This window comes from Haemaphysalis longicornis, unplaced genomic scaffold, assembly GCF_048455015.1.
Source record: "Haemaphysalis longicornis isolate Haplotype H1 unplaced genomic scaffold, Haemaphysalis longicornis Haplotype H1 scaffold_7, whole genome shotgun sequence".
NCBI classification, from domain to species: domain Eukaryota; kingdom Metazoa; phylum Arthropoda; class Arachnida; order Ixodida; family Ixodidae; genus Haemaphysalis; species Haemaphysalis longicornis.
The window spans coordinates 87,771,067-87,798,761 of NW_027526422.1; the positions used below are offsets into that span (position 1 = coordinate 87,771,067).

Sequence of the window (27,695 nt, forward strand, 5' to 3'; positions counted from 1 at the left end):
TTCGCACTTAAAAAATGCTCCCATTTTCCAACGCACAGAGCACAGCGAGTTTACTGTTACCTCGATGTCAACGCTTTTAGGATCCCTGAAACAGTCAATCAATCTGTATGAACAAAGGCACGAATGAAGAGAACCAACAACAAATTGTTTGCATCGCGCAATTATTTGTGGACCTGTACAGAGCAAAAGTAACGTTTATTCAAATAACAACCAGGATATATGCTTGTGCCGTAATATTTTGATACCACTACGCTCTGGATGTTCAGTGATAATTGACCCGAACTCCTTTGGTTACACATATATGTCACCAATAATTACTCTTTATTGGGTCTTGCACCCTCCGTTCAACGGAACTGATGCGAGGATAACAACACCGTTCAAAACGCGTTGTTCGTAATCCTTTCAGTGTACCCTTCGTTCGACGTCCTTCAGGGTCACCGAGGCTAAGGCGCGGGCCGCTCACTCGACCGGCTCATCCGGATGCTTCGTCTTCATGTGGTCTTGCAGGCTCCTCTTGCAGCGGTACCGCGTCGAGCAGACCGCGCATGCGTACGGGGGCTTCTCCGAGTGGACATTCCTGCGGTGCACCCACAGCCTGGACCCGCAGGCGAAGCGCTTGCCGCACTGCTCGCAGTGGTAGGGGCGCTCGTTGGCGTGTCCCCGCAGGTGGATGACCAGCGACTGGCTCTTGGTGAACTTGGACGGGCACAGGTGGCACACGTACGGTGTGTCGCCCGTGTGCATCCGAACGTGGCACGTGAGGCTGGCGCGGAGAGCGAACGACTTCCCGCAGTATTCGCACACGTGCGGCCTTTCGGTGCCGTGAGTGGCGAGCACGTGGTTTCGGAGCGTTCCGGCGTCCAGGAAGCTCATCGGGCACAGGTGGCAGGCGCACGGCTTCTCGCCCGAGTGAACCCTCTTGTGGACCTGCGCATTCAACACAGACGAACTTTTAACAGAGATGCTGTTTAACCTGGTGGATGGGCTGGCGAACGCGTGCGCAGGTAAGCCTTGCCTATTCAGCACGACTATTGTCGCCACCTGACGGAGGCGCGATACAACTGGTACAAGCACAGCATTGAAAACAAGGTGCGGGGAGTCGCGATACAGTTGGCGCTAGCATGCCTTTGGAAACGCGTTGCCGGATGACAGCCTCAATCGCTTGTTGCGACGAGTGGTGCAGTTTTGACGGTGCAAATAGAATAACGCCGAAATGAAAAAAACCAAAAGGCTGAGAAGCAATAAAGTTCATTAACTTCATAATTAGCGTCGCACAAGAGAAACGAGAAAAGCCCAACTGTGTCGAACGAACGAGTTCAAACATGCTCAGCAAACGCTCGACCGATAATCTTGGATCTTCACCGAAAACCGTGGGCACGCGTACACGGTACATACTTTGATGACGGTGTGTTAGTTGCTCTTTGGGGGGCTAACCACGACACCACACAGAAAACTTGGCCGATACTCGAAGCATAACGGCGCAAAAAATGTGGCCGAGTTTTGAACCATAACCAGGTAATAACTTAGCCGAACCAAGAATAAGCTAGGCGGGGCCGCCAACTTCACTGTTTGCCTAGACTTTGGGCCACTAGTGCGAAGCTGCCCCAATTTTTGTTGAGCAAAAGAAAAAAAGCAAACAAGCGCACTTATGCTGTGATGCTAGCTTTTTTCTTGCTCTTTTTTTGCGGACACCTTGAATATTAAAAGGCTCAGTAAAATCGAGAGTTGGGCTAGTCGGTGTTGATATACATCGTTAGGTAGCGCTTAAAATCGGACGACTGCAGATAAGACACACACGATGGCGCCAATTCGCAACGGATTTTATTACGCATAAACACAAATATATACACAGACTGAACACGTGGCCAGGTCAACCCCTCGAAAAGGAATTTCTGTTCTTACCAAATGCCTTAACTTAGGTGTTTTGTGGTTTGGCTGTTGAATGTGTACATTGTAATCTTGTGTTTATTGAATCATAATCCTGTAACCTTCGTGTTTATCAAATTACACTTTCGACGACGTCATTTGAATTCACACACGCGGCTCTCCAAAGAGTGAAACCGGAGATTCCGCCAGCCGTTACTTGGGATTCGCGGCGGCGGCGTTCCGAACGCAGCAGCGTCGATCGGCCAAAGCCGGGATAGAGCGGCGGACGGCGCCGCTGTGCAGACACCGAAACAATTCGGCATGTGAGCTTAGTGATTCCTATTTATAGCGATTTGAACTAGTTACTTTAACAAGTTTGAGAATACCTCTTTAAACAGAACCGAATTTGTAATCACCAATTAAAAAAAAACGGAGTCCCATTCGAGGCCAGCAGTGCGAAAAAAAATAGCGCTTCTCTAGCGGCCAGGTGTCTGTGTTTTGTTTTGTTTGCAGGGCTCGAAAAAATTGTTTTCGTGCCCTGCAAACCAATCTTTAACGCATTTTTGCCGTAAGACCACTTAATTCCGTCGTCTCCGGGTTGCCCAGGAGGTGCTGTTGAACAATTTAATCAAGCCACGCGAAGGAAGCACGCAATGTACGCGAAGCTGCGCCAAAACAGGCCCAACACAACCGTCGCTAAAGCATACGACAAAGCCGACGGAATGGTCTCGCCGACGCGCCCGCCGGGGTGAAAAGCTCCGGCGCGTGGGGAACGCTTAGGGAGTAGTAGTAGTAGTAGTAAAGGTACAACTTTTATTGTAGGAAGAAGGGGGGAAGGGGATAGGCGTGAAAAGATTAGAGGGAGTTCATGAGTAGGGCCCGACGTCCAGGGCTCCAGATGCAACGGCTCCCGTCTTGGCTCTCTGGATCAGACATAGCTGATCATCGAGAGGTGAGCTGAGAAGGAAACGCCCAATCGTCCCGCCATCTACACCTTGCTCCGTGAGTGAAAAGCGCCCTCCCCCTCTCCAGCCGCGTTGGGAGTTTCTTGTTGCGCACACCCCGACGAAACCGTTGGCTGGTAGAGGTAGAAAGCTTTGTATTATAAATCCGTAACACCAAGGCTCAGTCCGAATAGCTTACGATACAAAAATTTTCGAATCACCTTTCAAGTTGTCCGGGCAGGCACAAGCGCACACAAATTTTAAGATTGTACATGGCGCAGCTATTTCGCATGTGAAAAGCTTCTGCGTTTAACCACGTAATATTGGACGTGCCATCGCAGAACTGCCATGGGTTTCTGTAACTTCTCCCTTAACTCGTTATTTCCGCGTCACACTAGGCCAGATCGGTCTTGTGAAACCTTTTGAGCATTGATAAGCGACAGGAAAGTTTTTGTACTACCAGACTACACGAATGAATAACGTATTGGCTTGTAACATGACTTCAAAATCCGCTAATCTTGCCTTCCCGCTGTAAACAGTGATCACCACAAGTCATAGAAATATTCAAGAATCCCTTCCAGAAGCAGGCATCAATGTTGAGGAAGAAGGCAGAAAAGTGTTACCTGTAGATTCGCCGAACTGACAAAGGCCTTGGGACACTCGTCGCACTTGAACGGTCGCTCCCCGGTGTGCTGCTGTTGTATGTGGATCTTGAGCTGATGCTTGGTGATGTAGCCCTTGGAGCATTCCTCGCAACTCCAGGGCCTCTCCCCCGTGTGGCGCATCATGTGGTTCTTGAGCCCATGTTGCGACATGTATGTCTTGGGGCAGAGATCGCACGGGAACGGCCGCTCTCCCGTGTGGCTGCGCAGGTGAGCCGCCAGCCTGTACTTCACTTTGAACGTGGCCTGGCAAAGGGAACACTGGTGTTTCTCGACCGCCGGCTTCTTGTTCGTCTGGGTGCCAGATGTGCTTGGAACGGCGTCATCGCGTTGCTGCGCTGCAGTGTCCTGGGAGGGCCCCGAGCTGCTCGCCTGCCCAGAGTTCATCGCCGGGTCGCAGAGGACACTCTCAGTGCCTGAAGGCCCCAATTCCGACTCATCTTTAGGTTGAACAACGCAATCGCCGACACCCTCTTCACAAACTATGGACTCGTGGATAGCTTCGTTTTCGGTTTTCAGCCCGTTGCCAAATACTCCGTCGGCGAACTCTTCCGGACCAAACTGACCTAGTGGGGCTTCTTCAATGATCTCTTTTTTAATGACATCCTCACAAACGTACTGGGGAAGCAAAGTTTCTGCTCCCATTTGTTGCTCGACCGCACCCTGAGCATTTTCAAGCTGGCATGGCTGCGTTGGACACAAGGAGCACTCGCCTGATATTTCATGCTTGACTATGCTCAGCTGGTTGTCATTTCTACGGCATATTTTGGTGTCGGTTGTCCACAGATCAAAATAAGATGAATCCTGCTCTTTCGCGACACATGGGGGGCTAGGAAATGGTTCAGTGCTCACTTCTGGCGGCTCCTGCTTCACCGAAGCGTGCAGTGAGTCGTCTGGAATGCCAGGGTGCTCGCCCGCCCAAACGGACCGTACAGTTGGACGCTCCTGATTCGGATATTCGCCGTCGCTGGAGTCCTCGCTTTTGAGTACGGAATCGTTGCCCTCCGATGGACCGCCTGAAGTGGTGTCTGAAGAAAAGATAATGGATACTTTCATTAAGTGTGAAACTGTCGCATTAATTACAGCCAAGCTCGTGGAACGAAACCCTGGGGACTTGTGTTCAGTGTACGGGAAAATTAAATAAACACTGTGTCAGGGCTTTTATATTTTGATACGCCGTATATTTCCCGTCGAGAAATTTCTTCCCAGCAAAGAAGTAGTGTTTAGAACTGAAGCTGTCTTTATAGAGATCGGTGTAAGCTTGACCTCTGTAAGCTGGCTTTTCCACATTGGCGTTTGCGCAACCCAGCATGCCCATTTACGGAGGGAGTACGGTTACAGACCCACTTTATATTATACCGTTCTCTAACGCCGCCGCCTTCTGCGCGAGTCGTGTATACTCCTCCCCACGCGTAGCGTCATCTGCTCCCTGCCGTATTTATAGGTGAACGTGGGTTTTGGGAGGCAGGGTGCGCACGCGCAGGCAGGCTTCAAGCGCTCACCGTTGACATGCCTGTTCTGCGGAAGGGGGCGGGATTTCAACGCGGATGTCTCACGGCCCAATCTTACTGCTGCCTTTCGCGGTCGGCTATCCCTACGACGCTGGAGGGAAACGGACCGCTCTTTATTTGTTCCCTATCCTTCCAAGTATCACTCAGGTAGCCCTTTGCGACACGCATTAGGATGTAGCCGTCAGAAAAATTTCCGGCCTCTGTATTGTGCTTTCGACTGGTGTAAATAAAGCTTGCCCTCCCTCCCTCCCTCTGTATGTTTCCGATAACCACACTTTCACCTAAAAAACCATAAACAACTGAATCTGATCAGTAGTTAACAAATTAGGTCGTGTCCTAATCGTAAACACGCTATCGTAAACGTGACCACCATTTCCAAACCTTTGCTACAATATAAAACGTATACAGGTTATTATGATCTGTAGCCCTCACATATTAAGGTAATAGCTTCAGCTTTGCTTTAATAAACGTTTTAACTAGCTTTAACCACGAACACCTATTTGACGCGCCGAGCTTTAGGCGTCTCAAGTAGGTGGTGTAGAACCCCACTTGAACGGCTCAGCCACCATTCGCATTTAAGTTTCAGTTTCAGGTTCAGTTTATTATTCATTCCAAAAAAGTTCCTGGCGTAGAGCAGGAAGTGCGAATACTGGCTGAGTGGTTCAAGTGGGGATGACGACTGTTGTAACTCACAAAAATGCTCTTCAAAGTCGCGTGTACAATTATACACGCGGTGTCGCAAAGGGCTAGGTGTCGCAAAGGGCAAAGGGCTGCTCAATTGCATACAAACGTGTTTTTTAGTGAATGTGTTTTATGCTTCTTCTCAGGGTTGTAGGGTACTGACTTTTTCCTTTGACCTTTGACAGCGATCATCCTTTAGAATGATACATACACGCGCATACCTATCTTTATTTGGACTTTACTGATCTTGAAAGTGGTGCATACCGTTAATCAATGTACTCAAAATGAATATCCAAATGATAAAACGTCTAAGCACGAGATAAAGTCGCGTGTTTATCTTCACAATGGTCAATATTATTATATCTCCTCAAGGTGCATATTCATGCGATAAGACGTGTACAACGAATGCCCAAATCACGTTTTCAGAGGCGTGCGACTTTGTCGGACGCCTTTGAAAACGCTGCGCCTGCGTGCCGTGCGCGCCACGATAACACATCGCGATAAATGCGCATTCAACTTCTTCATAACGCGCGCAGTGCCAGCTCGCCCAGCTTCGCGGGGCGCGGCGCGGCACGCGGCGCAGCGTTTTGAAGCCATGGCATGTAGCACCCCTATGGCGCCGCCAAGAACCGCACACTGAAGGGCTGTCTCCCGGATGCAGTCAGCCGGCGTCACGGACGCTCTCACCCTCACCGTATACCACAATGCGTCAGCTCGCTTTCACAAGCGCTCACCGGTGGCGCAACAAGCACCGGCAGCCACGCGCTCTGAGTATCGCGTTTCAATCGCTGAGCACTGTACATGCGTCTATCCCTGTATTCAGTAAAAGTGGGGTTGTATAGTCCGTGCGCGAACATTAGCGCAGACGTGCGCACATATGCAGAAATAGATACAAGGAAGTCGGTCTGAAGTTTATTGTATAGCCTTACGGCTGCCTGCACAGACGTATGAATAGTTCACGCATTGATTGAATAACCCACGTAGATCTACAAATACAGGCGCCGGCCGCGTGCAAATCATATACATTCGTAGAGTCATAAATAAAAGCTAACGCTCCACCAGAGTCACGATTTCTGGTAACTTGTCTCCACTGCTACCGCTGGGCAACTGTAAAATGCGTGCAGTAAATAACTCCTAAACGATTCCGCAAACTGGCTGCCCAGTTGTTACGCCGAATAGAAATTACATTGAAATTTTGCTTCTTCGGCCAGCAAACTGCTGCTAACGGCTGCCTATGAATTGATATATACAAAAAAAGGTTAGTAGAGTAGGCTTTTTTAAATCAAGGCGTATATCATGGTCTGTTACCAAAGCCTACTAATCAAGAATATGCCTACTAATGGTATATTGCATAATTACAAGACAAAATGCCGCCTGCGTGGCTGTGAATTTCATTTGAGATTGCTTGTGCACCTCGACAGCCCGTCAGCAATATTCAGCTCTTTTTCGCGTTAGCCTGGACGCCATTGCGGAAGTCCCATAGGGCGAGATTAACGCAGTAAGAACTGTGAAGTAGGAAAAAATAACCCACGAACCAAAATTTGTTCCCTCGTACGTACGAACCAATTCTCCAATCTAACCTGTTTACATCGCACTCCTTGATATTCCTCGTTATACCTAAGTTGATATTTCGCTAATTGGAGGTGGCCACAGTGGAAAAAGAACAAAAATTAGCTACCGACGCAACGTACGTGTAACCAGGGCTTCAAACAAGGCGTATCGAACGTTGCGTCGTCATACGTTCTGGAAAATAGCATTACATCGTGAGCAGCTGGCTTGTTTTAGTTCGTTAACACAAGTCCCCTCTCAATGTTCCTCAAAAGCAAAGGACATCGTACGTGTTGCCCAAGTTACGGTCGGTGTCACAAACGCTTATAAATGATCAAATGTAGCGCAGGACAAACACACGGGACGGAAAGAATAAACACGGACGAGCGCTCACTTCCAACTGATCCTTTATTCACATGACGGAAAATATATGTGCTTAGCCGTAGCACGAACAATAAAAAGAGGAAAAAACAAAGCACCAAAAAATGAAAACTAAAAAATACAAAGAAAGAGCGAGTACACCCAGCGCTCGTCCGTGTGTATTCTTTCCGTCCCGTGTATTTCTCCTGAGCTGCATTTGATCACTATGAATTACCAACTAGCCCAGTCTACAGCTTTACTTAGAAATGACCCTGGTAATAAATAAAAGAAATTTTTATATATGTAATCGCTGTTGACCGGAGCCTTCCACCAAAGCGCACTGCAAAGCCTAGGTGTAGCTTCGGCGAGTTAAACACATAATGAAATTGTAGTATTCGGGGGTTTTCAGTTTCGGTTTCGGTTTTGACGTTAACAGATTCTACCACCAGGGGGCTAGCCCTGGGTATATAAGAGAAAATGTAGTATTCGGGGGTTTTCCGTTTCGGTTTCGGTTTTGACGTCAACCGATTCTACCACCAATATATACCAACCTGGGTAAATATTTCACGTGACTAAATAAATTGCTCTCTTTAGGCTTGACTCTTTCACCGGGCGTTTGTCTCCTGCTTCGCCCTTCGGGGCCGTCGCCGACGCGACACCACATAAATATAAAACAATTTCCCATGTGTGGTCAGAGCGCGTGAAACTCAAACGGGCTACGGGGGCATTGCAGTATTGCAGTTCTAGTAAAAACGGCATTTCAGTAAAGCGGCATTGCAGTTCTAGTCAAACAACGGTTGCGACAGAAGCACAGAAGCGCAGTGAACCCAGCTTGTATCGCCTGATTAGGGAGTTTTAGCTGACCGTCTTTCACGGTCCGCACCGCTGCGATAGCAAGCGGAAGCGCCATTGCGCATGCGTGGCGCGCTTGGCCGCGAACGGCATTGGCTTTGGTCGCGCTGAGCGGGCCGCCGATACCGGAGCGGAGCGTCGAAAATGGTCAGCTAAAACTTTCTATTATCATGCAAACGGCACGCTGCACTCGGCATTTGTTATCTCACGTTATTTGTTATCAGCGTTATCTCACCGCTGCCCTAGCTCGCTGCGATGCGCTTGTGTCGCAGCCATGTAAACGCGACGCGTAAAGCACGGAACAGTTCCGACTTCAGGGGTGTGTTTGAGATTTTCGGCACCCCCAGGCGGTCGACATTAATCCGAAGCCTTTCACTACTGCGAGCCTCATTCGCCTGTGAAGAGTCGGCGCGTTAAACCCTACAGTCAATCGATCAATACGACTTGAAGGCCCGCATAAGTATCTATTCTTCTTCCAATGAGTTGTTCAGATAGGCAACTAAAAATCAAGATGCAGACATATTTGACACTCACCGCTCATGCTCGTGAAAACACGTCGGTTCGATGGTCGAGAACCTGCCGAGCTTGACCGCGGCGATGCTTTGTCTTCCTCCTCTTCTTAAGCCTCGCGGAACCAAGGGAAGAGGTTGGCCACATACTGGCGCAAATTATTGTTATGCGAGAAAATTAGGCTATCCATATTAACCGGCTAAAGGGAGGTTAACAGAGGTAAGTATGAAACTAAGGTCGCGGCCATAAGGAGCTGGAAAATCCGTTCGTTGACGATCAAGGAACGCGACTTGCAATATATTCCAAACTTTGAATGATTTTGCTCTGCGCAGCCAATGACTGCAGAACGTCACTGATCAACGAAACAGGCGTCCGGTGTTGCCATTCTAAGCAACAGCACGACGTGCAAAACTTATCTCCCAGAGGACGAAAGGGCATTTATCTGGGCTTACTGTTACCACTCCCGCTAATCTATTCCACTGCCGAGAACGATGGCAGCAATGATGATTGTTGTTTTGACTATCCACGCACGAACGAGGACAACGGCGATATGATGGTAAAAATGCGTCGTCTTGGCCAATATCTTACGGCGGCGCAAGTAAAGACGATGACGGATACGATGTTCAGGTAAAATAAGAGATTTAGCCCTGGCCAATCAGCCCTAATGGGTAAGGTCATAACACGTTTGGGCATCATCATCATCATCAACAACTATGAGGAGCCGACGCTTCTCGATAGCTATGAGGTTGCTTTTAGAAGAGCCGAACAAACCTGCGAAACAGACGCTTTTTATGGCATTCCTTCTGTGTTTTGGGCCAACACACTTGGGGTACACAAAACGAGCGGCGGTTCATTTTATACAAGCTTATGGTTTCACAAATGCCGGCTTGAATAGGTAAGGAAGCCCTGGGTACTACGAATTTAATCGAAGTCGACTTACTTTCATTTAACTCTATATATTTTCTCCTCTAAGGAATTAATTTAATATATAAGATCCAACCACCGGTGCCTCCAATAGGGCACAGTGAAGGCTTCAGCCCTTGTCAATCCCGGGTCTTTGTACGTTCCAGACACTTCGAGGACATCATCATCATCATCATCATCGTCGTCATCGTCATCGTCGTCATCATCATAATCATCATCACACCACCATCGTTGTCGTCGTCATGATCATACGTACTCAATTTCCAATGGCCCCACGAAATATTATATGACGAATATAAGCCTAAATACGTACCCTGCGGTGTTCTAGCGGACCTATAGCATGCAGAATGGGCCTGCCAAAACAACTCGGAAATAACTTAAACCAACATCACGAAGATTGAGTGGTGGGAGGAAATCTGCTCCCCCGCGCAGGCTCGAAAGTTCAGCCGGGGATGATGGCAGGAGCTAGAGTCGCAGCAACATCCCAGCTTGGCTGGCGAAGAGAGCCTAAGAAACCCTACGGTGTCAAAGGGTCCTGGAATAAAAACTCTTCCCCAAGGCCAGCTCCTCCATAGCGAGGTTTTTTAGATGCGAAGCATCTCATGCTCGGGGCTGTGTCCTTCCCTCCCTCGTTGTGGTTGTCCGCCGTCTGCACTCTACTGCGCACGCGCGTCTCTTCAGCCTCGTCAGCGTTTGAGCTGACGTCAGCGCAGTCCACTATAAAAAGAAATAGGCGTCACCCGGTTTCAATCCCACGACTTTCTGGCCGCAACGGGAGGTACATGGCGCTCTTCCCATGAGACGGGAGCATGTGCTATGAACGCGCCATATGTCCTTCACTCATTCAAACTACGTCAAGAAGCTACTGATACAACGATGGCGCGCGAAGCTGAACGTCAACGGAAACGACGAACTGAAAACTAATGGGAAATTCAGTCGACCCCATGGGTGCTTCGCATACTACTCAGGGTTCCCCTACGAGAAGATGGTGTAATTTTTTTCTCCCCTTCAGCCAACTCCCGGAATAGGAGGACCAAAGACAAATTTTAGAGCCAAATATAGAATGTTTCCATCATTATCCCGTTCATTTCCTGCCCTCCGTGCGCAAATTCCTTCTTTGACGAGTATGACGAGGGTAATGAAATGTGCGTTTGTTGAATTGTACGCGGGGACTTGATTCCCTTTCTGTCAATCCTCCACGTGGGTATACGTATCATGTGATGGTGCAGGGCAGTTTCTTTTCACACCCCCACCCCCCTCGGATGAATTTGAGAACCTTTATTTTGACCTGGGGCGAGTATGCAAATTTCTTGACCCTGGCTAATGCATCGGCCTGCCCACGCATCGGCACAAAGGCCACGCTGGGGTATGGTCTGGGGCTGTTGTTTTCGCATAACATAAACGAACATATTTATCTAGGGCAGCTGAGTATTTGCCGTTTCTGTTCTAATCAAGAGCACTTGTTCCAACAATGACGGACTTCGCGGTAAGTTATTGTGACAGACAGACAGACAGACAGACAGACAGACAGACAGACAGACAGACAGACAGACAGACAGACAGACAGACAGACAGACAGACAGACAGACAACTTTATTGAGGTCCAGAAAATCCGTTGGCAGTCAGTGACTGCGTCCTACGGATGCGGGCCGCACTTGCGCAGCGGGCGGGAGTCCTTGTTCCAGCGATCTCTCGCAAGCAATCTGGACAGCCCGGGGTTGGATAACGTACTCTTCCCTTTGTAGGGCGTCTTCCACTCTTCTTCTGTAATAAAGTCACAGCTTGGTAACGCAGGGCCTTGCCAGAGCATGTGGTTTACGGAGCCTGTCGTGCTTCTACATTTTGTGCAGTATGGTTCGATTACGTGTGTGAAGTGGCTAAATACGCTTCTAGAGGGAATGTACCCGTCTGGAGCATTCTAAAGGAGTGGATTATGATCGCTTAAGTTTAGCGTGCGGGGCTGGGTATTTCTTTCTCTCTAGCTTGTGATGCACCGTGACCTTGTTCAAAGTCTGTAGTAGATCTCTATACTCTTCGCAGTCACTGGTCGTCGAGCGTCCCTTTCCACCGCGGCGAGTGATTTCACGCGCGCAGTCTTGGGCCATCTCGTTGGCGCTGGGGATGTTCTCGGGTATTTCATATCCCATGTGGGCTTGGAAACACGTAATGTAGTGATAGTCGTCCTCGCTTCTGTTGTTAATGATCCGCGCTGCTTCCTTGGCTATCATTCCTTTGAGGAACGCACGGACTGCTGCCGTTGAATTGAAGTAGATGTTCTGTCTCGACGGGTCGGCCATAATCAGGGCAATCGCCACTTGTTCTGCGACTGCGGGTTTGTGGGAAACTACGGATGTTGTGTTCAGTTGTTCTGCAGCTGGGTCGGTTATGACCGCCACGTATTTGTTCGGGCGGCCGTATGGTGCTGTATCCACGAGCGTCGACGTTTGCCACCCTTCTCGTGCAATTTTCAGTAGCGCCTGGGCCCTGGCCGTTCTCCTGCCTTCAATGAATTGCGGGTGTATGTTGCGAGGGATGGGCCTGGTTTTGTTGTGTACGATTTCGTATGCTTCAACATTTTGGGGTATGTGCCTCGTGGTGAGGAGTATGGCCATTCCCGCTCTCGTAGTTAGGAGTCTTTGCCTTTGGGCTTCCCTTTGTGTTTCGATGATCTCTGCTATTTTGTTGTGTACGCCTAGTATTTCAAGCTTTTCGGTGCTGGCACTAGTAGGGAGGCCAAGGGCCCTCTTGATGCATCTCCTGATGAGCGTGTTAACTTTGCCCTCCTCGGTTTTGGCCCAGTCTACAGCTGCTGCGACGTAGTTTACGTAACTGATTAAGAAGGCGTTGTAAAGTCTTAGAGGTTGTGTTCCGTTAGGTCTCCTCGCCTGTTCAATACTCGTGCGACGAGTCGGATTGTGTCTTCCGATTTCTGGGTGAGCGTTTCTATCGTTTGTCGTATTGTGTCCGCGGAATTGTATCATTAGTCCGAGGACCCTCAGTGTGTCTCCGATGGGGATGGTTTGCTCGTATTGTGCTTCGATGCGTATGTTTGCTTAGCGCAGACTTGCAGCTAACCTTTAAAGGGGCCCTGAAAGGCATTTTGAGCAAACTAAATGAACTAGCGCACTCGTTAGATTGGGTCGTCAACGTCAGCTGTGCCAAGTATTACTCTTTTACGCGCAGCGGAAAGCTCACACTTTTGTTGCAAAGTCTGTCGCTTTTTTCTCACCCTTCCCTTCGTATTTTTGGACGCCGCCATCTTCACATGTCTACATCACCGATTCCCAGATGTTCGTCATGAGCTAGACATCCTGCTATTGGGCGGCTTTTTCACGCACTTCCGGCAAAGAGATGAGTCGTCTGCTCAGCGTCGGCTCGCCGGCTGATCTGCCAGCGGAGTGCCGGAGTACTTGGACATTTTACGACAAACGAAACAAGTGTAAACAAACGCTTAACCGTTTGTATTGAATGCGACACGGCCATAACACGACATGGATTTTATCTTACGTGAGTACGTACCATAAAGAAAGCCCCGTGGCACTTCTTTCGTGCAACCGCAGAGAACACCCTGAGCCGAATGTCCGGGTTTGACGCGTACATTTTATTCAACTTCAAAACAATCCAGAGATGCGTTTCGAACGAACGCAACGTCACAACATGCGTTGCAAGTCTGAACCGCGATTGACAGACGATGGGTTGCCTCCTCCTGCCCGTTGTAAATTCGGCACTCACCTCACACCCGGTTTCCGGGACGAACAGCAAGCCACTGAACTCTGGCACGCAAGCGAGAAGGCTTTTAGCCAGGCACACTACACATACCCCATGCGAGGTTGAGTCGTACGTCGTTCGAGAAAGATAATCCAGACCATGGGAAGCACTATCCACCCGCAGTACAACGTCGCATTTCATCGCGAAACGAACGCGTCCACTACACACAGGAGGTGATGCACACACACACACACAGTTTCGGTAGAGTGTACTAGAAGTTTCTAATACACTCTCGCTTCGGTCGCTGCATTGGCTTAGCTGCAGGCTTCGTTCGGACAGTCAGCGATGCTACGACGATACAAAGCTGCGTGAGGGCGACGTGCTAACCACTTCACGTATTTAAAAACACAGGGGCAAAGAACTTGGTTCATCGGAAGCAAAAAATCTTTCCTCCATTGTTGTGCCTGAAATAGACCGGCTAGTGTGCCGAGGGCGGGCTCCAGGCGGGCGCCGGGAGCGATGTACGCGGCCGGCTGCCGCTTGGGACGCTGCCGTGCGGTAGTGTGCGCGTTCGCCCGGCCCGAGCAGATCGCGCGGTTGCCTCCGCGCTGCGTAGCAGACGGCAGCGGCAGAACTTTCCAATCCCGCTTGCGGCGAAAGCGAGCGAAAGCGACGGCAATTCTGTCGCGCGACGAAAATTTCTCCCGACCATTCGACAAACACGATCGTCGCGCGACAAAGTGACGGAATTCCCATCGCTTTCGCTCGTTTTCGTCGCAAGTGCGAACGGGCCTTTATGCGCAATCTCCGTCCCACATAAAATAAGCTCTTGCTTGTCGCCTGAGCATACGGTTGATATGTGACTACGTTACACTGTGCTTGCGAGTGTATTTAAATGATGTCACTAGGATTGAAACGTAAGCGCTCGGCGTGCAGCTTTGTAAACGCAAGCAGCCTCACGTACGCACGCTATTTTACTGCTAATAGAGAGTTTTAGTACAGCGTTTGTTGCCTTTGCATAAGCTAAACGCTAAATGTTTGCGTCCCGCTACGTAAACATCGCGAGGGAGTTTTAGTAGAACGTCTCATCAGTTTTGCGTTGCGACATGCTAATGCATACGGCGCCATCTGTCAATTAAATGTTTTCCGAAACGACTCGCCGGCTGATCTGCTAGCGGAGTGCCGGAGTGCCTGGACATTTTACGACTATCAAAACAAGTGAAAACAACGCTTTCCCATCAGTGTGGAATGCAACACATGGGTGCAGCTTCTCAGAACACGGCTGCTCGCTGCTCGAGTGCGGCGTTGGTTTGCTCTGCGCCTTCCCGTTCATCGCCTCTGATAAAGCAATCCGATCCGAAGCGTTTTGTGCACTGGTCCTGTGTAGGTTTAAAATGTCTTTTTTCACATGCCGCCGGTAGTAGGAATTACAACCGCCGCAAAATAAGACCCGGCACCAGCGGGGCCACGTCTGAGACCGCGCTTTTTGGATAAACAGTGCGCTGTGCACCAAAGGGAACGAGCGCACGATTCTCCCCGCGCGGCTGCGAGTTCGCCGCCGATACCAACTGCAGCTACGTACACCGCGAAAGGGCAAGGCCAGGCCGCACACATGCGGCCAGGTCTTTCGTTCGCTTTTCCAGCCTTTAGAGGAGTGTCCATGGTGTCAACAAAGATGAAAAAAACTCCCAAGCATTTCCCCGAGGGTTAACATGGTTAAGTGCGAATGCACGGGGTGATGCTATGAGGGGGAGTAAAGTTAAAATCCGTTGGCATTCGCCCGTGAGCGCGCGCGAGCCGACCCACGGAGGTCTGGCAGTTTATCGCTGCATATATAGGGGGGTACGCCGCGCCGAGCGTGCCGAGCCAGGTGGCTGAGAGAGGAGGCGAGCGCAAGGGGAGAGGGACAGCGGCGCACGGCAGCTGCAGCCGAGCGAGGGGGAGAGGAGAGAGTGTGACGTCACGGTGGAGAGAGAGGCGCGCGGCAGCTGCTGGGGAGAGGAGGCGCGCTGTGACGTCATACCATGACGTCACGGCGCGAGGAGCGGTGCGGGGAGCGGCGCGCACCCGCGCAGCCACGGCGAGGATGCAGAGCGAGCGCGGTCACGTGGTGAAATGACGTCACCGCACCGTTGCTACCGACGCTCCTCTCCGCTCCACGCCGTTGCTAGGGAGAGGAGGACTGCGGACGCCGCCGCCGCCACCGCCGCCGGCGGTGGAAGGTTTGGGGTCGCTTATAAAGTGCATTCGCACTTAAAAGCCGAAAGAGCTGGCCCGTAGCAGACGGCAGTCTGTGGGAGCGCAATAGCGGAAGTACGTCACCGCTGAGGAGCGGAGCATCATGGGAGGGGAGGCCAACAGAGAAGAAACAGTTGAAAGGAGGAGGAAATACGGCGCGACGATAATGCGCGGTTTTTGATTTACGATTTCTCAGCTAATACTCATCGCTTTAACAAAATTCTTGCAGGAGGAGATTGCTAATACATTGCTTTATTTGGTTACATGTACATCCATGCATCGGCGGAAGGCATTTCAGGACCCCTTTAAGTACACACATCTCACATATAAGTACAGGCCGAAACACCGCCACTCTGCACGATCAGAACAATGCGATAACACGTACCCAAAAAAGCCACAAAACAGCCTAAGTACGGTACTCAATAAACTTCATTTTGCTGTTACGCAAACTGATCGACGTTTAACCGACGCCGCTTTTCTACCCGCCGGCATTCGAATTGCCGTATAGAATTTCTCAGACCAGTCGCTAGTGTATGACAAAAAGCACGTCCCTTCTAGAAAAATGTGCGGAGAAAAGCCATATGTTCTTCGGGCTCCGTCTGGCTGTGGCGTGAAGCGTGATTCTAAATGACTTGAGTTCGAGCCCAGGAGGCAAACCTTACTGGATGCCAGAAAACGTTCGGTGCGTTCGATTTCTCGTGCGGTATCGTGTGATGGGCTGCGCGTCCGATAACACCATGAGAAATACAGGCAGCCAATCAAGCGAGATCTCACGAGAAATGGAACCCACCGGAAGTTTTCCGGCACCCAGTATGATTGAGCTAGCGGTCCAAGTGAGTGGGGAAAATATAAGGCCTTCGTCGTCGACGTCCACGAGAACGACATCACAGTTGCGTTCGAGAACGACAGGCAGCCGCCCAACAAGTTCGCGTTCCAGCGGGTGCGGGTGCCGTTGAGCGGGCGAAGCGATGACCTCTTCACGGAGAACCAGGAGGTGGAGGATTTTTCCAAGGCCAACGACCAGGAGGCCTCCGGCTGGTGGGACGCCCGCGTGAAGACGGCTAAGGCGGACTTCCAAGTGGTCGAGTACCAGAGCTGGGACACGGGTACTCGGAGATCGTGCCGTCGGCCCGCCTGTGGCCCGAGATCCCCAAGCCTCCTATCACAAAGAACACCTTCACCAAGTTCGAGCTGGACGTGTCCGACCTCCAGTGTGAGTATTGTGGAAGCTGCAAGGATAGCTTGGCGCACAAAAAGTTCAAGAAGCCATACGGGCGGTTGTGGTGTTCTGCATCCTCTCCAAGCAGTGCCTCATGGTCATTGTTCGTGCGGAGGCGGCCAAAAAACGGGCGTAGATAATGAGCGAGATCTGTTACCGCATCCTGAGGCAGAAGCTTATCCTGCTCAGCAAGCCAGAATAGGCTTCCCGGAAGCTCGAGAGTCGGAAGTCTTCTCAGAGAGGGGATGCCAATTCGAAACAAAAGAGCACGCGGCTCCACTCGAGCTCTGCGTTTGTGGAGGAGTTCAGTGTGCACTAGTACCTGATGGGGCTGGCGATTGAGGCACACGGGGCCAATATCCCGAATGCCGGCAAGCTCGACGGCGTCACGAGGAGGCCACGTGCACCTTCAAGACTGACGAGTCAGTGAAAACAGCACGGGGCATGCTGGATTACGCAGAGGAGCCCATCCAAGTACCTAGGATACTCGTCCACAGAGTGATAGGGAAGAACGGCCGAATCATCCAAGAGATGGTCGACAAGTCTGGCGTGGTGCGAGACAAGATCGAGAATGAAAATGAGAACGAAAGCCCCAGAAAGGAGTTTCCCCATACTACATGGCCAGGCAAAGCAGATGCATAAGATATTATGGGGATTCCAATGGTGCCCTTTGTGTTTGTGGATACGGTGGAGAGCATCGCAACGCCCACGTCCTCGTCGACCTCGAGTACCACCTGACGCTTTTTAAGGAGGTGGAGAAGCTGAGCCAGGAAGAAGCTTGAGATTGACCAGCAGCTTCGCAGCGAGCTGGGTGCTCCTCCTATGGGGTGTGGGGGAGCCGGGGGTATAAGCTAGCCCCCCGCAGCCGACCACCCCGCGGTGCCCCTCCCCCCGCCATGAGGAGGGGAGGGGGTCGCGCAGGACGGGGTGGAGGAGCCCCCCGCGGAGGATACGGCGAAGCCCCCTGAGAAAACCGGAGCTGGGCCGCCGCGGGAGCCGTGGACGGCCGCTACGGCTCCTTTTCCTTTTCCTCCTCCTCACAAGGCTTCAGGCGCGACTGACAGAACGGCCCGATAGAGCTACCGAGGCGAGAAGGCCACGACAGGCGTTGTGTGACCGATGAGGACGAGTCACTGTTGGACAGCCACGAGGTCTCGAGCGTGGCCAGCCTGGACAGGGAAAGTGTAACTTCGACGGAAGGGCAGCGCAACCGGAGGCCCAACCAGAAGCACTGCAACTTTCTCTTTACAGCGGAGCAGTTGATTCCCATGGTCTTATGAAATTATTCCCTTGCGTGACAAAAAGGCCAAGTACAGTCTGGACTCCCGAGAAGCCACGTGCCTTCGAAGAACGACGAATGGAACAGACACGAGGATGGAAACGTCGCCAGTGGGCTGAAAACACAAATGAACATTGTGCAGAAAACACCGAACGCAAGGGACAACTGAGACAATACGACCGGAGCTGCGGGGCGGAGAACGCATCGCAGAGACGCAGGCACCATCCTGCTAAATTTGAAGACTTGAAGTAGAATACACTGAGTAAAAAAAGGCTGCGGCTCAGCTCAGCTAACCCTAGGTGTGCAAAGCAAAAGCTTGGCTTAGCTTGGTTAAGCCTTGTTTTCACTTGTTTAACCTTTGATTTAGCTGTAATTATGGTACTATACGTCCAAAGTCTGCCTTTGCCAACGGTTGTGGTCCCGCTTCAAGCGCATTCTGAGCAGGACCGCCCGCTCTTCCTCCGTCGCCAACGCTAGCTTTATGCTCTTGGTATTCCTCCAGTGAAGCCGCTCGCAAGGTGATATGAGGCGCCGCTTTGCGCCGACGGCTCAACGCCTTCAGCTCCCGCACAATGCTCAGAAAAGAGAAGATGGCCTCGGGTCGCTCTCTTTCATGGCCAAGCTTGATGCACGCGGCGAGTCACGTGGCCAGGTGGCGAAGCAGCTGCGGAGAGCGCATGCGCTAACCCTGCACTGGCGGCGGTGCCGGGCGGCTAGCGAACGCGGCTGACGGTAGGCCTCGGCCCGCCGAGTCACTTGCGGTTTAACGAAGGTCAAATCCTTCGGGACGGCGGAACCACTGGACGAGTTTAGTAAAGCTATGCCTTAAAAAAGTACACCCAGTTGCAACCAAGGTGAAATTTGCTGAAACTGCGGATGTGTGGCTTGAAGTTGCGAAGATTCTGTTTAACTTCCGCTTTTTGTAGCGTGGGATACACTGGCCGAGGTTGAGCAGTTTTGGCGTGGCTCCTGGAGAGCCGTGCTGCGCATGCGCTTGGAGCAGTGACGTCGCATTGCGCACAGAACGTTGCCCGCTGCCCGCGTCTCTCACACACCCCACGCGCCCAGCGTCCTCGCCAACTTCCTTTCCGCACGTGGCGGCCCGGTCTACTTGATGATCATACGAGGGGTGGCCTGGTGTGGAACCGATGGCTCGTGCGTCGCGGCAGCACCAGCGGGCGCCTGTGGAACCAGCTTAGCTCTGGGGCGATTGCTGACGCTGCGCAGGAGCCGCTTGATAAATATACATGTGTCACATAATGCGGTACCGTGTGTGTGTCATTGAAGCAGCCGTAAGCATGATATAAAGCTAATTCTAGACAACCAGGAAAGCTACTAATAAACAGCTGAACCTTAACTCACGTTACATATATTCTGGCATAGCAGAGCTAAGCAACTGCTATTTTTTCTTGTGTGTAATGTTAGAGTCTTCTTAGTGGCTAACTCTCATATAGATTGTTTTCGGGTGGTTCCGATGACATTACAGTCACTGCCACGTTCAGCAATATACTTCGTCCGTAAATCGGCGTGTATTGACCACAAACAATAGTGCTGTAACCCCTACAACTTCCCTGTGAAATAACGATTTACGACGATTAAATGAAATACAACATCATGGTAGAGTCATCTTAGCGGCCAAAGGTTATATAATTTGTATCGCAATCTTTTTTTATAAACAATATCCCGAAAATAGCCCTTCCAAAAAACAGCCGTTTTCTTCAGCTACATTCTCTCCGCAGATGGCCACAATTCACTGCTCAACCAGCCAGCTTGGAAAGACCAAGCGCCAACCTATTTCTTTAATGTCCACCTCACCTCTAAAAGCAAATCTATTGCTGTCAGAATTATGTTTTAGGGACAACATAAGCCGTCTTATTTCAAAATATTAAGTCCCTATGAACTCTTTTTATTTTTTATGAATTTTTCTATTATGGGAACCGGTTTCGCAGGGCCGAGGAACCTGTTCCAGAGGGAGCTGGAGACGATACCAGCAGACACTGCCGTCAAGCCACCACTAACACAGCTGCGCTGTTAAAACATTCTGGACAGACAATTCGGGTGTCACTTCAACTTCGCCGGTACCCACCTAACCACAGTGGAAAGGCCACCAGGGGGCCAACCGATGCAGTCGTGCATCACGTCGGCTCCAGCAAATACCGGTCCTCTGACGCGCCAAGTGCATTCAAGGCCACGAAACTGGTACCAATCGACAGAGATTCTCCACGCGATCACCGGGAGACCAGATTTTCCCCAGGCAAGCCATTAATTCTCATTTTACGACCCCGGGAAGTTCCGAAGCGGTGGCCGCCACGGTAACCCTAAATCAAGGGTTCGCCGGCCAGCGGCGGTTACGTAATGGCTTCCTCTTCTACGAGGGAGACGGCGTCTCCGGTGGAGGATTTTGCGGCTTCTGGCCCCGGCATTAGTCAGATGCAAGTTGAAGTGGAGGGAGAAGAAATTACAACCGAGGATTTTCAAGAAGGCTCCGGCTGGACGCAAGTGGTCCGAAAACCTAAGATCCAAGGCAAGGAGGCTGCGCGGCCGGCGTCACCAGAGCGGCAATCTCGGCCTCGATAAAGGAACCAGTACGCCAAGAGAGTCATCGCCTCCACGGCAAGGGCGTCAAAAATGCCGAATGTGTTACCAAGCGAGGACATCAAAATCGTCGTCAGGCCTCGGGGAGGCCTAAACATTGCCAAGCTGCAGGCGACCGTAGTGACGGCCATTCGCGCGGCAGCGGTGGGGGGCAGCACCCCAGACGAGGGACGAGCCCGGGCCTACGCCAGAATTCAGTCCATCCTCATTGGAGATCGCGTACATGAGGTAGGAGCATACCAAACTACGCCAGACGGCACGGTGAAGGGAATAATACGAGGAGTTCCAGTGGAGGACACGCCGGCAGAAATCCACCGGAACATCGTCCACCCGCGCAACCCGCTGGCTCGCGGAGCGCAACGCATTGGCAATACGACAACGGTGATCGTGGCCTTTGAGGGGCTGAAGGTGCCCAATTATGTGTGCTATGAAACGGTACTCCTCCGGTGCAGCCTGTACCGCAAGCACATTGACGTGTGCAGCCAGTGTGGTTACTGTGGTAGGGTCGGACACAGGAGGGACGTATGCCCCAATCCCAGTGCTAAAGTGTGCTTCGACTGCGGCGTTAACAACCCGACCGAGGGGCACGACTGTAAGGTCAACTGCAGGATCTGCGGGGGGCCACACCCAACAGGCGATCGCGACTGCAAGCATCGGTACAAGGTACCTTACGTGGTGACCCGGCGGCAGTGGGAAAGGAAGATGGAGGAGCAGCGTGCAAGACGGCAGCTGCCGAACCCAGACGAGTTCCCGGAACTGAGGACGCCAGTGGAGAGAGCAACAACAGCTGCTACCGAGCGGAGCACGTCACGTTCCAGGAAGAACAGCAGGGGCCGAAGCGCGAGTCGCCAGCGCGGCAGATCCAAGTCAGGAGAGCGCGTAAGCTGGGCGGACGCCACCAAAGCAGGAATTAGGAAGAGGGGTCCATCGCTGCACCAGAGCCCAGGGCCGAGCGGTGGAGGTAACAGCGGGGACAAGAAAGGCGACAAGAGGGACGAGGAGAAGGAGCTACTCAAGAAGAACGTGGTCATGCTTACCAGAGCAAACGAGTTACTCAACAGAAAAGTCGCGGAGCTCGTGGCAGCGCTGGACAAGTCCAACAAGGAAGTGATGGCGCTCAAGCTGGGTCTACCGGGACGACCCACGCCGACACAACAGTTGGCGGAGGAGCGGCAATGCGAGCGGCGACAACAGCAACCGCTGCATCAACATGCGGAGCGGGCGCAAACCCCGGCTGCCGCAGCCCCTCAGGCTATGGAAGAGGAGACTGTGGAAGACGAGACGACGACCGTGGCGGCGGGACCGGTGCCCAAGAAGAGAGCCACCGAAAGCCTCAAAGAGCGGAGAATCAACGAGAGGCTCAACAGAATGGAAGAGCAACACAACTTGACAATCAGTGCATTCAATGAACACTTTGCGAACATTGACACCGCTCTACAACAAATCATGGCGGCGCTGCAGGCGTCAGGAGTACAAGTACCAAGCCAGCAACACCACCCACCGCAAGCATGGATAGAGCAGCAACAACATCAGCTACAGCAGTAGGGACCACGCGAGGCCTCATAGTCTGGCAGTGGAATTGTAACGGCTTCGTCAGAAAGAAGGCAGTCCTGCAGCAACACCTGGAACAGGCAACCGTGAGGCCCGACGTCATCTTACTGCAGGAGACCCTTACCGAGGAGGTAAAGCTCCCAGGCTACAAGGCGAGCGTCAGCCCTCCGAGCCTGCGGGACACTACCGGCAGCACCGGCAGAGGGGCCTGCACCCTGGTGAGAAAGGGCATCACTTTCCTAGAGCACGAGGTACTCGGCGTGAACAGCCTCATTGAGCACACTTTCGTCGAGGTGGTAACCGGGAAGAAGAGTAGGAAGGAGAGCACATTCATACTAAACGTCTATAGCAGCCCGGCACACAGGAAACAGAAATTCAAGGCTCTGCTCCACAAGGCTAACCGCATCGCCGGACCGAGCAACAGACTGGTCGTGTGCGGAGACTTTAACGCGCCGAACCAGGCCTGGGGTTATAGCAGGACACTGGTCAAGTGCCGGGACCTCCTGCAGAACGCGACCGACCTTGGGCTGACCCTGATCACCGACCCGGCGGACCCCACGCGGATCGGCAACTCGGTCACCCGAGACACGACGCCGGACCTCGCGTTCGTTCGGAGCGGCGGCAGCGACAATGCGGAAACGGGGGACTTTGGCTGGCGGAACACGGGGCACGAGCTGGGCAGCGATCACTACATCGTGGAGATCGCCGTCCCGCTCAGCAGCGGCGACACGGCCACCAACTCCAGAAACTGCGCCAGGACGCACAAAGTCACCGACTGGAACGCCTTCCGAGGGTCCCTACCGGGCGAGACGGTGGTGATCGAGGACATCGAGGAGTGGACGGCGGGGCTCATGGAGCGGGCCGCGGCTGCGACCAGAGAGATTGAGACGGATGCCAGTATCGAGCGAGTGGACAACCGACTGGCCCACCTCATCGAGGCCAAGAAAGCCCTCCTGACGAGGTGGAAAGCGCAGCGCACCAACAGGAAGCTCCGCAAGAAGATCGCGGAGCTAAACAGAGTAATCGAGGCCCACTGCGCAACACTGTGCGCCCAGCGATGGCACGAGATCTGCAGCGCGGCGGACGGGCAGATGCACTGCGGCAGGACGTGGACCCTGCTGCGGCACCTCCTGGACGAAACCAGGACCAAGTCGCACCAGCGAGAGCGGCTAACCAGGATCATGCACGCAGCGGTCACGGAATGCGGGGAGGACGAGGTGAGAAGGCGCCTGGACGCCAAGTACCTGCCGGCCACCCCGACGGTGCATCACCCGGACTACCAGGGTGCGGCCAACTCGAACCTGGACAGAGACATTGAGGTATGGGAGGTCCGAGCGGCCCTGCATGACCTCAATACCAGATCGGCGGCAGGACCAGATCGAGTGCCGAACAAGGTGCTGAAGAATCTCGGCGAGTCAGCGATCGCGAGCCTGACGGACTACTACAACCGTTGCTGGCGGGCTGGGACTCTTCCCCGGCAGTGGAAAGCGGCCAAAACCATCCTGATCCCCAAGCCGGGCAAGCCGCCAGACATTGGAAACCTCCGGCCCATCTCGCTCACGTCCTGCGTGGGCAAGGTGCTGGAGCACGTCCTGATGAACAGGTGGCAGCGGTACCTGGAGGAGTCGGGGCTCTACCCGGACACGGTCATCGGCTTCAGGAGCAAGCTAGGCACCCAGGACGCTATGATCCAGCTCAAGAGCGAAATTTTGGACGACAACACCAGGACGAGGGACAACCGTGCCGTGCTCGGCCTGGACCTGCAGAGCGCCTTTGATAAGGTGACGCACTCTGCGATCCTGGCGCAGGTGTCGAGGCTGAACATGGGCGAGCGATCATACAGATACATCAGAGATTTTCTGTCGGGTCGCACGGTTGAAATACACGCTGGCGACCTTGAGCTACCGGAAAAGAAGCTTGGCAGCGTGGGGACCCCGCAGGGGTCGGTCATTTCGCCGCTGCTGTTTAATCTAGTGATGATCGGAGTGGCTGAACGGCTCTTGCGCGTCAGCGGGGTCAGGCACACCATCTACGCCGACGATATCACGCTCTGGGTAAAGGGAGGCAGCGACGCCCACATTGAAGACACGCTACAGGCGGTGGTCGACGCCATCGAGGAGCAACTGGACGGCTCGGGGCTGGTGTGTTCACCGAGCAAGTCGGAGTTGCTAGTGGTGCCACCGAAGGGAGTGAGAAAGAAGAAGCGAGACCCGAGAATGGACAGCGAGAAAATCATGATACGAACGAGCGGCGGCCAGGTGATCCCGCACGTCGAAAAGATCCGGGTGCTGGGCATGCTCCTAGAGCGAGGCAGAGGCAATGGCGAAACCATCAACCGCCTAACGGCCAAAGTCAACACGGCCATACGCCTCATAAAGAGGGTATCGAGCAGAAGGGCCGAAGGCATGAAGGAGGCCAGCCTAACGCGGCTGGTCCAGTCCTTTGCCGTGAGCCATATTGCCTATGTGGCGGCCTTCCACAATTGGACGGTACACGAGCGCAACAGAATCAACGCGCTCATACGAAGGGCCTACAAGGCCGCACTCGGGCTTTTCGACTGTGCAAACACGGAGAAGCTCCTGTCACTGGGGGTGCACAACACTCTCGAGGAGATTGCAGAAGCCCAGAGAACGGCCCAGCTGGAGCGGCTCTCGGGCACGAGAACCGGCCGGAAGGTGCTCCGTAACCTAGGTTTGGAGCTGAGGAGAGCGGATGAGGAGACTGCGGAAGGAGCGGAGGTACCAGAGTGTGTGCGGAGACACGTGCAAGTGTGCCCGATACCGAAGAACGTAAATCCTCAGTACAACAGGGTGCGGAGGGCGGCAAGGGCCAGGAGCTTGATCGACCTCCACGCCAGAGACAGCGGTGCCGTATATGTGGACGCGGCGGAATATCAGGACAGGAGGGGAGCTTTCGCCGCGGCGGTGGTCAGTGCGGTCACCGGCGAGATGAAGGCGGCGGCGAGCGTGTGGACACGGTCGGCGCATCAGGCCGAGGAGGTAGCCATCGCCCTGGCCCTCGCCCACCCCGGATGCACGACCGTGCTGAGCGATTCCAGGACCGCGGTGCGGAACTACGCCAGAGGCAGTGTGTGTGTGGCAGCAGTGCGGGTGTTGCGCGCGGTGAACCCAACGAACAGAGCGGTGACTATCAAGTGGTTCCCGGCCCACATGGGAAGGGACGTGTCAGCCCGAGGCAACGCAAACCACAACGAGACGGCCAACGAGGCGGCGCGAGGTCTCACATACCGCCCCGCCCAACCGGCCGACTCGACGAAGGAGTGGTGGTGCGAAGCCAAAGACAGGATGACGGAGTATAGTGAAGTGTTGAACTGGTATAGACTAGGGCGCAGGACTATGCCCCTGCCTCACCCGCGCCTGACCCGAAGCGAGGCGGTGACGTTCCGGCAATTGCAGACTGGGTCGCTACCCACGCCGGTGCTCATGAAACACGTGTGCTCTAGCGTATATGTGAGTGACTTGTGTCGCGTGTGTGAATCGGAAAGGGCTACTGCGGCCCACATTTTGTGGGACTGTGCACAAAATCCAAGGGAGGCACGGACAGTGACGACGATCCCGCCGTGGCTTGCGGCCGCTGCGGGAAGCGACCAACGGGAACAACAGACACGGGCCGTCCAGTGGATTTCGGCTGCCCTCGAAAAGCAGCGCCCGAGCGAAAGCGCCAGGTGCTCGCTACCACCCCAGCACAGGGGCAGGCGCGGGTGCCAGAAGGCGGGAGTAGTGAGGGCTGCTCGCTGAGTAAAGGACACCACGCCGAGATGATGTGTGGCCGCATCGCGATTACCCTCCCCACGTGGGGCTAGGATAGTCGTCCGCCGGATGATCGAATAAAGTCGTTTCACTCACTCACTCTCTCACTCACTCACCTAACCACAGTGGAATGACTTACGCTTTTTTAGCATTTTAAATCAAAGCTTTCTAGCTTACCAGCCAACGGTACTTTCGTGGCGTGCGGGACAACAAATTCCCAACGCGTCGAAGGCGGCGGTGGCGGGGGGAGGGGTGGAAGGTTTCACTCAGTAAGCACAGTAGAGGTGGCGCAGCGAATGGTTACCCAGCGTATCCCGCGCGGAAGTGCCTAATCTGCCGGCGGCGGCGTCGGCGGTACGGCTTTCTCGTCTCCTGTAGCGACCGTTGTTTTGGGCCTGTTTTGATGCAGCTTCGCGTCCACTGCGTGGTGCCTTCACACGGCTTGATTAACTTGTTCGACAGCACCTCAAGGGTAACCTGCAGCCGACGGAATTAAGTGGTCGTACAAACATACGTTAAGGATTGGCTGCAAGGCGGGAAAACAAAATGTACAAACCACATACAGACATCTGGCCGCTAGAGAAACGCTACCTTTTGCGCACTGCTTGCCACGAATGGACTGCGTTCTCTAAATTGGTGGTTACCAATTCGATTGTGTTTTAACAGGTATTACAAAAGACGAAAGTAGCAACTGGTTCTGATAAATAGCGATTATAAAAGTTCCCTCAGCTTTCTCGCAACTCTCAAACTTGCTAAACTAACAAGTTTGAATCGGTATAAATGGGAATCACTAAGCTCACATGCCGAATTGTTTCGGTGTCTGCGCTTGTGTCACGCGGTGGTGTAGCCCCAACCTAGCACATCAGGATGGCTAGGTTCCACTGCCTCAGCCTTCGAAAGACGCTCCTCTCCGTTTTGTTTCTGCCGATGCACGGGCGGACTACAGCTGCGGCGTCCGCCGCTCTAGTCCGGCAGTGGCCAACGCTGCTGCTGTGTTCGGGTCGCCGCACCCGCGAACCCCAGGTAACGGCTGGCAGAATCTCTGGGTTCCCTCTTTGTAGTGCCACGTGTGTGAATTCAAGTGACGTCGCATGGGCAATTGTTGTGGGTGTCGTTTGAAGGTTTGCTTTCCAACCACCTTCACAGCGTGGATTGGAGCGAATTTTTTTTGCGTTAGTCGCCTGCTTCCCCCTACTTTGTAGAATGTCTGTCTTTGTTCAGACTTCTAAGCTAAACCATCCTCCTGTTTACACATTCAGTAAATGGTAAAGAGGACAGAGTCAAGTGGCTGATGAGGTTGGAGAAAGTGAAAGGGTGCTGTAAGACAGTGGACGGGGGAATGAAACGGCAAGGAGTGGGTAAGTTGTGCAAGTAGAGAAGCGGGATGGAAGGGGTAATGAGGGGGATGCAACTAGCGGAGGGGCGGCGACAAGACGGAAAAAATGGAAACGGGGTACGGGGGTCAACTGAATTGAGT

General features: G+C 52.9%; 1 protein-coding gene and 1 pseudogene across 1 annotated transcript; one reads left to right on the forward strand and one right to left on the reverse strand.

Annotated features, from left to right (window-relative positions):
- Positions 1–216: 216 nt before the first annotated feature.
- On the reverse strand, positions 217–9,387 carry LOC144144571 (uncharacterized). Its single transcript, XM_077676079.1, has 3 exons — positions 8,959–9,387; positions 3,434–4,500; positions 217–927 (listed from the first exon to the last, which is right to left on the reverse strand). The coding sequence occupies exons 1-3, from the start codon at positions 8,963–8,965 to the stop codon at positions 460–462; spliced, it is 1,542 nt and encodes a 513-aa protein (XP_077532205.1). The 5' UTR covers positions 8,966–9,387; the 3' UTR covers positions 217–459.
- Positions 9,388–11,329: 1,942 nt separating this feature from the next.
- LOC144146389 (RNA-binding protein FXR2-like) lies at positions 11,330–17,878 on the forward strand (annotated as a pseudogene).
- The last annotated feature ends 9,817 nt before the right edge of the window (positions 17,879–27,695 follow it).

Bases quoted from the DNA above. Each gene is read 5' to 3' on its own strand.
- LOC144144571 (XM_077676079.1), bottom strand. The intron at 928-3,433 runs GTAACACTTTTC...TTGAATGCGCAG, and splicing joins TCAGTTCGGCGAATCTACAG to GTCCACAAGAGGGTTCACTC.